The 16,874-nt window shown below is 30.6% G+C and overlaps 1 protein-coding gene across 1 annotated transcript; it reads right to left on the bottom strand.

The window, feature by feature from the left end:
• Positions 1 to 26: 26 nt before the first annotated feature.
• On the bottom strand, positions 27 to 9,255 carry LOC111628959 (putative uncharacterized protein DDB_G0277255). Its single transcript, XM_023372819.1, has 4 exons — positions 8,974 to 9,255; positions 7,962 to 8,853; positions 7,741 to 7,871; positions 27 to 44 (listed from the first exon to the last, which is right to left on the bottom strand). The coding sequence occupies exons 1-4, from the start codon at positions 9,253 to 9,255 to the stop codon at positions 27 to 29; spliced, it is 1,323 nt and encodes a 440-aa protein (XP_023228587.1).
• Positions 9,256 to 16,874: the final 7,619 nt, after the last annotated feature.

Below are 16,874 nucleotides of genomic sequence, written 5' to 3'. Positions count from 1 at the left end.
TTGCTATATTATTTTCTTTTTCTTTCTCAATACTTTCTTGAACACTAAAAATAAAAAAAAAAACAATTATTAAAATATGTTGTTATTGAGAGAATCTAAATCACAATAATTTAAAAAAGTTATTAAAAATTTCTTTATTTCATTTCATTCAATATTCATTGGTTATAAAATTCTAAGGATTTGAAATAATAAAATCTTGACACACTGGCACAAGAAAGGAAGAAAGATGAGATATCATTGAATTCTTGAGACATGATTTGTAAAAATGATCAAGTTGATTATCAGCAGGTCCCGGATGGCCCAAAATATTGATATGCCACCCAACTTTGTATGATATGCCAATAGAATTAAATTAACAAATCTAAATAAGATCTGACAAAGATTTAAGACAAACCAATGTTGGGACACTTCACAATGAGCACTGAAAAGCAAAGTCACACTGGTCTACCCTTTTTCATCAGTGAGCATGTATGAACTTTAACACTAGAACTGTGAGACTTTTTTCACACTTAAAACTGCTGACAGCAGTCAAAATGATTGCTATTCCAAAGTATGCCTTTTACAACTTGAAACTGATTTTACTGATAACATTCTAGAATAGTAAATCGCAAACTTTTTCAAGCCACTGCCCCTTGGTTCCATGAACTTATACCCAACACCACTAACCCATTTTCTTTTGCATGAGAAAGGCTTGGAAATATTTTTAGAAAACTTTTCAATGAAACTCACGATTTGTATTCTTACTGTAAATTGTTCTTCACATCTGGAAACCATTAAATGCAATGTTTCTTCTTACCCGTTTTAAAAAAGGAAAGTGAAAGGTTGTCAGTGGCCCCAACCTTTGACTATGGTCTCCATTCAGTACCCTGTCTCTAGTACCCCTGTCACCCATTTACTTCTTTTTGCCCCTCCTAGACTCACTGCCCATAAAGGGTAGTGCCCACTTTGGGAACCACTGTTCTAAAACATTATATAATTTCAAGGGACATTAGGTCAGGAGGGTTGTCACCTTAAATTGGGGAAACTCCTTCATATAAAAAAATTAAGTACTGAAAACTAATCCACAGGAATTTCCTCATTGCTGCCTGTCATGAATAGTACACATGCACCTATAAAAGCAAGTTTTTAGCATGAGAAAACAAGCAACGATAGCTATATGATTATTCTGTATATTACTATGTAAAATTATTTTATAACAAAATATTTTACATACATACATACATACATACATACATATATATTACACCAGTAAGAATCAGCATATCAAAAAGTATAGTAAATTATATACTATACATCTTTGTAGAGAAGTTGATGATGGTTCATTGATGAGAGACTGATTAGTCATATAATATGATGATCTGATGATAAGTCACATCACTATCCTGTTTAGCACCGATTTTGTTGGATGAGACATATTTGTTATCACTATCCTATAGATCAGCAGTCGGCAACCAGTGGTCAAGAAAATTTGGGTGGTCAGTGGAGAAATTTGGATATTGATCAACTGAAGGTTATACAAAGTATTACGAAAGAAATGCAAAATGCTTAGTTGCTTTCTTTCACTCATTGGAGGTTTTCATTCGAATCTAAAACCAAATACAAAGTAACTGTTATCAATAAATAATGAACAATAAACAATATTGTGAGTGCGATTGTCGTCCTTTGTGGAAAAGCACTAAGAATCCATAAACATATTTCAAACAAGCAGCAATGAACTTTACGCTTGCATTAATTTGTTATAATTAAACAAATGAGATTCATATTAATATAGTAAAATCAAACTTTTATGATCATTATTCTACAGATTTTGTATTGTTTAAAAAAATTCATAACAGTAGTCCGCAGGATTCAAAATTGTGAGTTTAGTGGTCCATGAGGTCAGAAAGGTTGCAGACTGCTGCTATAGATTATGAATGTCACCCATACATTCACCTTTTGATTCATATTCAGAAATATGTGCTAATATATTTGCAATTTTATCCCCAGTAAGAAGATGATAATTAAATCTATCATTATTTTGCTTATACATTACATGAATAATTCCAATAAAACTGAAGCAAAAAGTTGTTCTAACAAAAGAAAGACACAGAAAACACAAATAAGAATAGCAGAAACAAAGTGTTAATGTTCATAAGTCTTAAGTAAATACATAAAGCAAAAATTTAAAAAATAAAAAAAGTAATAAAATGAATAAATCAGTGGTCAAAAATGACTGCTTTCTGCAGTTATAAGTAAACACCTTTATAAGTCAAGACTCTCTGATTTTTGTCAAGATAAAATTTGGTGATAATTCAATTAAAAACATTCAATTCAAGAAAAATAAAAAAATCGCAGCATTCTGTGACAAATTGATTAAGTGGGCAAGTAAGTAACGTTCAATCAGTCAAAATGACTGCTGTTGGGGTTCTAGTGTTAATAACAAACTTCAAGAACTGTCAGATAAGATTAAAGAAAAGCAAATGGTATTATCTCTCTCTCTCAAAGTACTGTAAATGCAAGAGAGAATTTTTTCTGATATTTGTAATGCTTATGTAACATGAAATTTCTACCAATTAATAATTTTGTAAGATATGGTATAGATAAGTCATCAAATGTAGATGGTCCAGCCTCAAATAACATCTTTCATTATATATGTGTCAGATATTCATCTGAAAACCTGCAACAATGGAAAAACTGTTTTCCATTGTTGCAGGTTTTCAGATTTGGACATCCTAATGGAAAAACTGTTTTCCATTAGGATGCAAATCCCATGACAAATATTATAATAAAAATTAAGTAACATATTCAAAAAGCTTTCTTTTTAAGATAACTGTCAAACAGAAATTATATCTTTTAATGTAAAACTTAATATTTATGAAATTACTATGAGAATTTGCCTTGACCATTGTGACCTAAGGCCAGAAAACTTGAAAAATGTTGCCTGAAAGTCCCTACTTTAACATTAAAAAAAAACAAAGCTGAATTTCTTCTCTTTCATCTGCAAAGGCCTTTGCAGATGAAAGGGAAGAAATCATGGGTTACAACTATGTAATGTATGTCATCCAAAATAAAGCTTATCTAGAATCTCAAAGATACATTTTTGCACATCTGTTTATGGACTATTTGTTCATTGCATCATTCTACAAACATTGGTGAAGTTTGACACCATTATCATGAATTAGAATACAGCTGTCCCTTGATAATCCGACGACAGGTATGGGACCAAAGGGGTGTCAGATTACCAAAAGTGTCCGGATTACCAAAAGTGATTACATATTTGGCATTGTTTTGCTAGCAGTAGCCTACAATATTCCCTACTCCAACTGTTCGAACAGAACTGCTCACGGAAAACACACAAAATGTGTGTCATCGTGAAGAATTGGGTAGGGAGATTCACGTTGCAACATGCTTCTGTGCAAGCAGACACGTAACAGTGACGGGTACCTTGACAGGAGGTGCGTCGGACTACTGAGCATGTTGGATTATAAAACGTCGGACTACCAAGGGACAGCTGTAGTTATTATTTTTATTCTAATAATTCATCTATAAAAATTCAGATGACAACGACTAAAACTAAAACTTCAAGGATAACAACTAAATTTAAAACTACAGAATGTAACTTAAATGACAGTAAATACCATTATGTTATTGTAAGCATGGTAATTCCTTGAAAGGNCACATATTTGTAAAATCTAAGTGACTCGTACAACATGTAATTCAGATAAAACGGAAAAATCAATGATCTTATAGGGGGGTCGACTGTACTTTATTCACTTCATATCGAACAAGAATATAAATTTTTGTAATAAACATATGATTTACCAGTAGTAATACAAGTAAAATTTGCTGATATTTTAGATTAAAATAAAAAATATATAAAATGTCAGAACTGAAGGTTACAACTTAAATATTTATAACACATTGACTTATTACAGCTAAATAAACTTATTATAGCATAAATGAACTTATTATAGTAATATTATTGCATGAATATGCTAAAAATGAAATAAAAAATTAACAGAAAAAAAATAAATTCAGAAAAAAAAAGTATTAATTAAAATTTTTTAAGTCAACAAAACACCACCTGGAGAATAATATGTGAAACAGACGATAGACAAGACGCTGCTCTCAAGTGCTGACATCCGTTGTCAATAAATTCTACAAAAATTGATTTTTACTAGGGTAACGATGAATCAGTACGCTTGAAGTTTTGTTTAACAATAGGGGGTACCGACCGATCGTTACTTTTGAGGGTAAAGGGTTAAATTAACAGAACACAAATACAGCATAAAGCAACCACTAGAAGCTACAGAATTGAGACCTAAGGCAGGAAGAGTTTATTATGGTGATAAATTTCAAAGCACCCCTTGATCAAGTTGGAATCATGTTTTTGTCACTTAAGAAACTTCCTAATGAACAAAATCAGCAACTCAAACAGCTTGCATACAGAAATAGAGTTGGCAAATCTAGTTAAATATTCATAATTTTTCATGTTTAACCAGATGGTATATAACCAAAACCCATTTCTGGTACCCTCTACAAGGTGGTCTTGATGTCATTGGAGAGAGCAACCTATATACAAAATATAAGAACAACATCACTATGTATGCACGTTATGTAGACAGAATATTAATAATATGGAGGAAGAAATCTAATATCAGGCAATTCATTGAAGTTATTAATTCCAACCCTGGAAACAGAACTGGAACAGGAAAGCAATGTTGTTGCACACTTCCTCAACATGTTGATCACATTAAAGGAATGCAACATCTCCACAGGTATTTACAAGAAGCAATTTACAATCCAATATCTATACTGTGGTCTCACATGACCCAGTAAGCTTTAAATTAGCAACGTTAGGGCTCTTATAAAATATGCATATTCTCTTTGCATTAATATACAGGACAGATTAAAGAAACCAGAATACATTGAAGAGATTGCATGTCAATTTGGGGTCAAGTAAAAAATGATAATGAGAATGATCAACAAATGGAAGACATAGGACAGAGAGACAAGACAACATGAAAAGCAGAATGAATATGCTGAAGTGAAATATATGGCATGCCTCTGCAATGTCTACAGAGAAACTGGGATTGCTGCTAACAAGAAAATCATATTTAAGAGGAACACCTCTGTGAGAGCCAAATGTGGTGAAGGGCCTTTTTGTTTGATGTTTGTTCTTCTAGGAACATTTTAAAGAGAGACAAAATGAAAAAAAATTTAGTCAAAGACAATTAAAACTGTTTCCCACAGACTTGTTTCCTTATTAAAGGTGACATATTCGATGTGTCACCTAGAACCCACGAGTGAAATTTTAACTATTGGCCCTGATGTACTAAAAATTCTAACAAAGTCATGGAAAAAAACCCAAGAGAAGTCCCCCTAATAAAAAGGAGGAGGAGAGGACAAGAGAGGCAGTCATCATCAACTTGATTTCTGAGATATGTAGGTCCTGAACCGTCGTTAAAGAGTTGTTGCCAGTTTCTCGAGCGAGTTATTCAGTATTGCCCTGAGCTTCAATTGTCGGATACCAGTGGATTATATGGATTCATCATTCCTTTACATTATCAATTCATCCTTACAGATTTCGTTCCACAGATGGCCAAATATCTATTGTGCACCCGGAGTAAGAACTGCCCTTGAGAACCTTCTCCCATTCAACCCAGTTGGCTTGCATCATGTCAAGATTCTCAACAAGGTATTTATCCATGCACATATCTCATGTAAACTCTCTCTCTCACAACTGCTAGATTGATAGGCTAAATCTATCTATATATCTATCCCGATATGTCTATTGTAGTGTATCATGTACTCCTTTCTGTGTAAATCATTATTGGTTGTTAATCTGGTATCCAAGAGATTCACTTCCGGTACACTGCCTCTCACTTCATCTCCATCCCAGATCCAATCACCTGTACGCGGCCACTTGCGTGACTGAATCAACATGTCATCTCAGCTTCTGTGTCATCCAGGATATGGTGGTGTCAGTCCTGACAAGGCACTAAAGAGGTGCCAACCCTCCAGTCACACCACTATATACAGGATATAAAGAATGACAAAGAGGCTATCAACTCAACAGTTATCCTTGATGTATACAGAATACCAGTAAAAAACAGCAGAAAGTAGAACGACTTATTCTACATAGGAGGTACTAGAATATTTCTGAAACAGAGGATTAAAAAACATAAGGATAACATTCAAAAGAAGCAGCTAGTTACAGCTTTAGCAACCTATGCAGTAGCAGACCCACATTTCATAATGGTAAAATGGAATTGAGCAGAAATATAATCCAAAAGGTCCAGGAAAAGAAATGGATTAAATGTGTGGAAGCATGGCACATTCATAAGGCCATACAGAGGAAATATAGAAGTAAATTATAGAAAATACACTACAATTTCACCAGCCTGGAAAGTATTGCTTGATAAAATATAAAAGCAAGCTAAATAAGAGAATACTGAAGAATGATTAGTATTTAGATTACACAGTAGTGATTAATTTGCCAGTACAGAGATTTTACATACTGGAGTAAAGTTTGTAAAGTATAATTTAGTTTTTCTGCCTAGTTTATATCACAATGTATACATTTTAGATTTTATATCATTTTGTTTTTGTCATTAATTGTGATATTCCATTTAAAGTCTGACAAGAGCATTTTTAAAATTTGTCTTATTCCAAAAAAAGAATGTTATAAACCAGTGTTTTTCAATGGGGGCAATATCGCCCCATGTGGGCATTTTTCCATATTGAGGGGCGATTAGTAAATATTTATATTTTGGGGGCGAAAAACAATTTTCTGGGCGATATAGTAAAACATTATATTAAGAATAATTAGATATTTTATTCATACAATAATTAAACAAATAACATTATACTAGTCACTAGTCTATTCAATGAAGTACGAATTTGGCGTTGGCCATGGACATCAGAATTTTGAAGTGAAGGGGTGATACTACATAACAGTTTTATTGAAGGGGCGACGATTCGTTAGACATTGAGAAACACTGTTATAAACCATGACAGAATAAGTTGCAACTTTGTTCTTTTTAAATTGTAAATTCAAATATCTCCTAAACATCTATTAAGTCTGAAAATATTAGATTAATAAATATTTATTGCATGGTAAATGGCTTTGGTTTTTGTAATTGAAGGAAATAGTTTGTTNAAAAATCATGTGTTACAACAATAACGTTAACAGATATGATAAACTGTAATGGAAACATGATGTATTCATAATAGAAATGGAAATTGGTGCATATAATAAAGAACTAATTAATAATAACGTTAACAGATATGATAAACTGTAATGGAAACATGATGTATTCTGATAATGTCTTAAAGTACACGATACAGTTTTAAATACCTTACAGGTATAGTTATAAGTAAGAAGATACCATGTTATTGTTATTGTAATAATATATAAGGTAATAATGTATATTTACTGTTTTAAGGTTTTTAATTGTACCTGTGTAATAGAGTCATTCAATACACGACACTATGGACACGTTTTTTTTGATTATATAAAATATCATTGTGAGTGTCATACAATTAGAAAAGCGTTACTCTGTCTTCTGAGCATTTACACTGAAGAGGGGCTCATATAGGCCCGAAATACATTTGTGATTTGCAATAAAGGAGTACCTAACCTAATAGCTGAGAGAAAGTCTACCGTTTTTACTAATTTGGATTAAAGAGACACATACTAAATCTACATATTCATCAGCTACCACACCAGATATTGAGAAGTACTTAAAACTTTCTTACCTTTTCTGGTTGGGTGCATTCTTTGGAAAACTCATTATCTTGATCGGAATCATTTTCAGTTGACTGTGATGCCTCAGTTTTTATGATAACATTCTCTTCAGTTCTAGGTAAATTATAAGTAATCCAATTTTCTAACCATTTTAATTTATCATTATAAGTCAGTTCAGTAATATTTATAGAATCACAAGAAATTTTTTTTTGCAAAACAGATGTCTGATTACTATTATTTTTAAATTTTTTTCCATCATTCTGTACATTTTGTTCAATGTTTTCTATTTCACCATTTTTTAATGCGGAAACAACAGAATTTAAAACATTTTCTGGAAGACTATTCACAACTTCCGATACCATACTATGCAAAATAGATGGTGAATTCTTATTTTTTTCTTTGGAATTTTCTGATGGGCCAAGTTGCAAATTAAATCGTGGTAAAGTTAATCGTTTCTTTGTTTTAATATGTTGTTTAATCCACTGTTCTAAACGAATTTGTTCCTTCCTACTCCGAGGAAAATTTACAAGTCTATTAATTAGTTCTTTATTATATGCACCAATTTCCATTTCTGATTTCTCTATTAATTGAGATAATTTATAAAGTTTTCCAGTACAATTAGTAGTATCTTGTTCAATGTTTGGAGAATTTTTGTCTGTTGAATTTTTATTTTCCTCTTCAGATAGATTTGATTTTTCAAGTCCACCATTTTCATTTTTAATATGTGATGATAATATTTCAACTTTATCTGTTTGCTGTACAGAATTGTTTTGATTTCTTTTAATTAAAAGTTCATCTGATTCAGTTTTTTTCCCATTCTTTTCATCTGAATTTTGAATTTCAAAATTTTCATTTACCTCCTTATCTTCAAAAACATTCACTACCGTATCATCTAAATCATTAAATCTAATGTGAGATGTTGATTTTGAAGGTTCTATCTCAATATTTCTAACTTTTACGTTAGAATTCTGAGAATTTTTATTGGAAGAAGAAATAAACTGATTGGGAAACTGTGTGTTTAATTTGGCCCCTGAATTTATATTTAATAACTTTTGTTTAGGAAAGGTGCCTTTAGCACGTGTATTATCTACATATCCTCTTTCTTGATTATTTATTCCATATTTCTGTTTTATTTTTTTCTCAAAACAGGTATTTTTATATGATTTAATATTAGATTTAACATATTTATATTTGTTAAATGTTAAATTATGTTTAGATTGTGATCTCAATTTTCCATATCTGACATTCTGTTGTCTGCAATAATTATTGTTATTGTTCTCTACAGAACTATTATTAAACTTGTCTGTATTTGAATTATCACTATATGAATTAAAGTTTCTTCCAGAAGAGTTATTGTAATATTCATCAGATTGATGACTACTTGATCTATTTGAAAATTGGCCATTCCACTGTTGATAAAAATATCGAGTATTCCAAGACTGATAATTCCAGTGATCTGCTTCAGTAAATGAGTTCTGATAACCAACATTTTGTTTATCAGGAGAGTGAAAATTTCCCTTTGACATAAAATCAAAATCACCACTGGAAAAATTATCTTTACCGTAATAATTATGATTTTGCATTTCATCGTATTTCTGCTGATTACAGGATTCAGGATATAATGTATATTTTTCCATTTGCTCAGATTTTTTACATGGAGTTTTAATTTCAGAATTATTTGTAGTATTTTCGTTATTTAATTTATGCTTGACTTTTCTATTTGTAGATACAAAATTTTTTACAGATTGTTTCTTTTTTGCTATATTATTTTCTTTTTCTTTCTCAATACTTTCTTGAACACTAAAAATAAAAAAAAAAACAATTATTAAAATATGTTGTTATTGAGAGAATCTAAATCACAATAATTTAAAAAAGTTATTAAAAATTTCTTTATTTCATTTCATTCAATATTCATTGGTTATAAAATTCTAAGGATTTGAAATAATAAAATCTTGACACACTGGCACAAGAAAGGAAGAAAGATGAGATATCATTGAATTCTTGAGACATGATTTGTAAAAATGATCAAGTTGATTATCAGCAGGTCCCGGATGGCCCAAAATATTGATATGCCACCCAACTTTGTATGATATGCCAATAGAATTAAATTAACAAATCTAAATAAGATCTGACAAAGATTTAAGACAAACCAATGTTGGGACACTTCACAATGAGCACTGAAAAGCAAAGTCACACTGGTCTACCCTTTTTCATCAGTGAGCATGTATGAACTTTAACACTAGAACTGTGAGACTTTTTTCACACTTAAAACTGCTGACAGCAGTCAAAATGATTGCTATTCCAAAGTATGCCTTTTACAACTTGAAACTGATTTTACTGATAACATTCTAGAATAGTAAATCGCAAACTTTTTCAAGCCACTGCCCCTTGGTTCCATGAACTTATACCCAACACCACTAACCCATTTTCTTTTGCATGAGAAAGGCTTGGAAATATTTTTAGAAAACTTTTCAATGAAACTCACGATTTGTATTCTTACTGTAAATTGTTCTTCACATCTGGAAACCATTAAATGCAATGTTTCTTCTTACCCGTTTTAAAAAAGGAAAGTGAAAGGTTGTCAGTGGCCCCAACCTTTGACTATGGTCTCCATTCAGTACCCTGTCTCTAGTACCCCTGTCACCCATTTACTTCTTTTTGCCCCTCCTAGACTCACTGCCCATAAAGGGTAGTGCCCACTTTGGGAACCACTGTTCTAAAACATTATATAATTTCAAGGGACATTAGGTCAGGAGGGTTGTCACCTTAAATTGGGGAAACTCCTTCATATAAAAAAATTAAGTACTGAAAACTAATCCACAGGAATTTCCTCATTGCTGCCTGTCATGAATAGTACACATGCACCTATAAAAGCAAGTTTTTAGCATGAGAAAACAAGCAACGATAGCTATATGATTATTCTGTATATTACTATGTAAAATTATTTTATAACAAAATATTTTACATACATACATACATACATACATACATATATATTACACCAGTAAGAATCAGCATATCAAAAAGTATAGTAAATTATATACTATACATCTTTGTAGAGAAGTTGATGATGGTTCATTGATGAGAGACTGATTAGTCATATAATATGATGATCTGATGATAAGTCACATCACTATCCTGTTTAGCACCGATTTTGTTGGATGAGACATATTTGTTATCACTATCCTATAGATCAGCAGTCGGCAACCAGTGGTCAAGAAAATTTGGGTGGTCAGTGGAGAAATTTGGATATTGATCAACTGAAGGTTATACAAAGTATTACGAAAGAAATGCAAAATGCTTAGTTGCTTTCTTTCACTCATTGGAGGTTTTCATTCGAATCTAAAACCAAATACAAAGTAACTGTTATCAATAAATAATGAACAATAAACAATATTGTGAGTGCGATTGTCGTCCTTTGTGGAAAAGCACTAAGAATCCATAAACATATTTCAAACAAGCAGCAATGAACTTTACGCTTGCATTAATTTGTTATAATTAAACAAATGAGATTCATATTAATATAGTAAAATCAAACTTTTATGATCATTATTCTACAGATTTTGTATTGTTTAAAAAAATTCATAACAGTAGTCCGCAGGATTCAAAATTGTGAGTTTAGTGGTCCATGAGGTCAGAAAGGTTGCAGACTGCTGCTATAGATTATGAATGTCACCCATACATTCACCTTTTGATTCATATTCAGAAATATGTGCTAATATATTTGCAATTTTATCCCCAGTAAGAAGATGATAATTAAATCTATCATTATTTTGCTTATACATTACATGAATAATTCCAATAAAACTGAAGCAAAAAGTTGTTCTAACAAAAGAAAGACACAGAAAACACAAATAAGAATAGCAGAAACAAAGTGTTAATGTTCATAAGTCTTAAGTAAATACATAAAGCAAAAATTTAAAAAATAAAAAAAGTAATAAAATGAATAAATCAGTGGTCAAAAATGACTGCTTTCTGCAGTTATAAGTAAACACCTTTATAAGTCAAGACTCTCTGATTTTTGTCAAGATAAAATTTGGTGATAATTCAATTAAAAACATTCAATTCAAGAAAAATAAAAAAATCGCAGCATTCTGTGACAAATTGATTAAGTGGGCAAGTAAGTAACGTTCAATCAGTCAAAATGACTGCTGTTGGGGTTCTAGTGTTAATAACAAACTTCAAGAACTGTCAGATAAGATTAAAGAAAAGCAAATGGTATTATCTCTCTCTCTCAAAGTACTGTAAATGCAAGAGAGAATTTTTTCTGATATTTGTAATGCTTATGTAACATGAAATTTCTACCAATTAATAATTTTGTAAGATATGGTATAGATAAGTCATCAAATGTAGATGGTCCAGCCTCAAATAACATCTTTCATTATATATGTGTCAGATATTCATCTGAAAACCTGCAACAATGGAAAAACTGTTTTCCATTGTTGCAGGTTTTCAGATTTGGACATCCTAATGGAAAAACTGTTTTCCATTAGGATGCAAATCCCATGACAAATATTATAATAAAAATTAAGTAACATATTCAAAAAGCTTTCTTTTTAAGATAACTGTCAAACAGAAATTATATCTTTTAATGTAAAACTTAATATTTATGAAATTACTATGAGAATTTGCCTTGACCATTGTGACCTAAGGCCAGAAAACTTGAAAAATGTTGCCTGAAAGTCCCTACTTTAACATTAAAAAAAAACAAAGCTGAATTTCTTCTCTTTCATCTGCAAAGGCCTTTGCAGATGAAAGGGAAGAAATCATGGGTTACAACTATGTAATGTATGTCATCCAAAATAAAGCTTATCTAGAATCTCAAAGATACATTTTTGCACATCTGTTTATGGACTATTTGTTCATTGCATCATTCTACAAACATTGGTGAAGTTTGACACCATTATCATGAATTAGAATACAGCTGTCCCTTGATAATCCGACGACAGGTATGGGACCAAAGGGGTGTCAGATTACCAAAAGTGTCCGGATTACCAAAAGTGATTACATATTTGGCATTGTTTTGCTAGCAGTAGCCTACAATATTCCCTACTCCAACTGTTCGAACAGAACTGCTCACGGAAAACACACAAAATGTGTGTCATCGTGAAGAATTGGGTAGGGAGATTCACGTTGCAACATGCTTCTGTGCAAGCAGACACGTAACAGTGACGGGTACCTTGACAGGAGGTGCGTCGGACTACTGAGCATGTTGGATTATAAAACGTCGGACTACCAAGGGACAGCTGTAGTTATTATTTTTATTCTAATAATTCATCTATAAAAATTCAGATGACAACGACTAAAACTAAAACTTCAAGGATAACAACTAAATTTAAAACTACAGAATGTAACTTAAATGACAGTAAATACCATTATGTTATTGTAAGCATGGTAATTCCTTGAAAGGAACAAGTTTCATTCTATCTCTTTCAATCAAAATTGGACAGCAGTTAAAAAGCAGGAGTTACTAACAGAAAATATTAAAAGTTTTGATGAAATTGAAGGAATTCCTTTCTGTAACTGCACCAGCATTAATCACAAAAACCAAAACCATTTACCATGCAGTAAATGTTTAGTAATCTAATGTTTTCAATCTTCTTAATAGACCTTCAGGAGATATTTAAATTTTACAATTTAAAGAGAACAAACCTGCCACTTATTCTGTAATGGTTTACAACATTCTCTTTTTGGAATTAAACAAATTTTTAAAATGCACTTGTCAGACTTTTGTGTGTTAAATGGAATATTGCAATTAGTGGCAAAAAACTAAAAAACAAAACTATATAAAAATCAAAATGTATACATTGTGATATAAACCAAGCAAAAAATTCTAAATTATACTTTATAAACTTGACTCCAGTACAGTACTTACAATCTCTGTACTAGCAAATCAAACACTACCATGTAACCTAAATACTATCCATCTTGAAATATCTTCTTACTTAGCTTGCCTTTATATTTTATCAAGCAATACTTTTCAGGCTAATGAAATCATAGTGTTTTCTCTATAATTTATTGCCTGTCCCCTCTCTGTGGCCTTATGAATGTGCCAAGCTTCCTCATATTTAATCCATCAATCTTCATGAACCATTTAGATTATTTCTGCTCAATTTCATTCTACCATTATAGAATCTGGTTCTGTTACCGCATAGGCCATTAAAGCTGTAACTGGCTTCTCCTTCCAAACATTATCTTTATGTTTCTTAATCCTCTGTCTCAGAGACACTCTAGTGGCTCCTATGTAGCGTAAGTGAAACCTGGGAAAAGCATAAGGCCAGTAATACACTAGTGTTGCTCACCCATAATCTTGATGGAACACATGCTCAATAGATTGGTCAGTGAATATTTAATCCTTTACCACTGCCATCTTGTTTACGTTAATTTTGTAAATTGTCCAAAGACAATATAGGTCAATCAGGTGATATTATTTTAAAAATTCACCAAAAATCAAATCATCATTATATTCATATGAAAAAAATTATGTACATTTATTAATATCTTTAGTTTTAAATACAATATTTTTCAATACATTTTATTAGAAAAATTTATAAGAAAAAAAATAATATATATCAGAACTGACATTTAAACTTGATAATTTGTAACTTTTTGTCAAAATTAACATTGTTTAGTTACCTAGTTTTTTGCCGGCAATGAGCCAGAAAGACATAGAATATTGTTCTGTACAACTCTATATAACACTTATGCATGTAAGTACATTTATTTGTTGTGAAATTATTGCACATTATATCAAACATTTGTTTGAAATCAAAACTTTATTATGCTATCATCTAATATAATGAACTAATAATATACTTTATTCACTTCATATCGAACAAGAATATAAATTTTTGTAATAAACATATGATTTACCAGTAGTAATACATGTAACATTTGCTGATATTTTAGATTAAAATAAAAAATATATAAAATATCAGAACTGAAGGTCACAACTTGAATATTTATAACACATTGACTTATTATAGCATAAATGAACTTATTATAGTAATATTATTGCATGAATATGCTAAAAATGAAATAAAAAAATTATCAGAAAAAATAAATTAAGAAAAAAAAGCATTAATTAAAATTTTTTAAGTCAACAAAACACCACTTGGAGAAAAATATGTGAAACAGATGATAGACAAGATGCTGCCATCAAGTGCTGGCATCTGCTGTCGATAAATTTTATAAAAATTGATTTTTACTAGGGTAATGATTAATTAGCACCCTCGAAGTTTTGCTTAACAATGGGTGGGTATCGATTGATCAGTACTTTCAAGGGCAAAGGGTTAATTACTATTATTACAGATTTGTTCTATTTAATTTTTTCTTTTTTAATTTTATTTCTCTATTGAAATATTTTTTGTGTTTATAATTACATATTTTGCATAAAAATTGAAATGTTATGGAAAGAATATATCATTTCTTATTATTTTACTTTTAAAAGTGTTTTTGTGCATTAAATTTTATGTATATCAAGAAACTCTTATTCCCCGACCATAATGGCTTTTCAATATTCATGAATATAAAATAATCATTTTATTTAATGGTTAATCATTTGAAAAACCAGTATTAACATCTCAAATTATCTCATAATTTACAATAGTAAATAAAGTCACATATTTTTGCATAATTAATAAAATGTATATACTAAATTTCAGCACCAAAGTTAATCTGGCATAAAAGTCTATTTCAAGATTTTTAGCTCACTATTTTGGTTTAGATATAATCTTACTTTATAAATTGATTCTCAGAAATATAGTAGGCTAGAACTGAAATATGGATATGGTATATGATACAGTAGAACATTGATTATCCGAATGCTGATCAACCGAAATGTCTGTTAAACGAAAGCGTTCCAGTCGGACTGTATCATGCTGAATCGAATGTTTTTGATACTAAATTAACTTCTAAAGTATAATCTTTTTTGTTTTTATATGTTTCAAATATATTTATTTTGTTTGTACAAAATAAAGAAATAATCTTTAACTAGGGTTTCTCATTTCCCGGTCTTTTGCTTGTCCCGGGATTCCAGAATAAAAGTGAACTGTTTCCCGGGATCCCAGGAAATCCCGGGATAGAATTAATTATTTCTAAGGTATACAAAATATCTTGAAATGAAATGATATAATTATTTTCCATTTTTTAAAGTAATTTTAAAGTTCTGTAACCTCCAAAATCATATTAATAATGCTGTGTAACGTCTATATGCCTATAATAAAAATTACAAAAAAAATATATATAAATGGTTTGCTGTATATTAGTTAATATGACGATTTTTGTCTCTGTAATCCTAAATTATTCTTCGTAGACAAATCTCACAGCAATCTTATTGGCAAATTTAATTTATTTTGTAAAGACTACATCAAATGCATTTCGGGCTGGTCTAATATTTTCCAGTCCCTCTTCAGTGAATAACCGCTGGTGGTAATTACAATGATATTTCCATGGGAAGGGGTGGTAAACTTTGCACATATTTGTAGGAATCAAGTTTAAGAAACTTTTCCACACACGTGTATAATAAACATACTAAAACCAACAAATTATTAAAATATTCTTTGACAAACAATTGTATAGATAATTCCAAAGCACTACAAATTTTTAACATCATTAGCATCCGTATACAATCAACACTTCACAACAGTAATCAAGTGATGACGTCTTAATACATAACCATTTATTTTATTCTAGCGCCATCTATCAGATTATACCAGCTATAATTTATTTCCATCCCTTTCGACTGATTTATTAAATTATTATTATTTTGTTTTCTAATTTCTATATGTTCTTTGAATTTTCTTTTATAAATATCTTTTTCAATATGTAAAATTTTTACATTGTTTCTATTAATATTACAATTATTACTATTGATGTGGTTAAACCACGGAGAATTATTATACTTAAGCCGAATGGCCGCTTCGTGTTCTTTAACTCTAGTTTCTAGTACACGCCCGGTTTCTCCTATATATACACACGGATTATGACAGTCACATTCAATTCTATAAACCACACCAGCTTTTTTTAAAGGGTCTAAATTATTTTTACTATTATTATTAATATGTTTACAAATGTTTTGTGAAATACTATTGGTCAAAGATGGGGCCAAACAAATATTATGATTCTTAATACTTTTCCTGCACTT

This window comes from Centruroides sculpturatus, unplaced genomic scaffold (genome assembly GCF_000671375.1).
Source record: "Centruroides sculpturatus isolate CEXI.00-Female unplaced genomic scaffold, Cexi_2.0 scaffold556, whole genome shotgun sequence".
Classification (NCBI taxonomy): Eukaryota; Metazoa; Arthropoda; class Arachnida; order Scorpiones; family Buthidae; genus Centruroides; species Centruroides sculpturatus.
The sequence above is the reverse complement of the archived record's forward strand: the minus strand, read 5'-3'. Positions and strand labels throughout refer to the sequence as shown.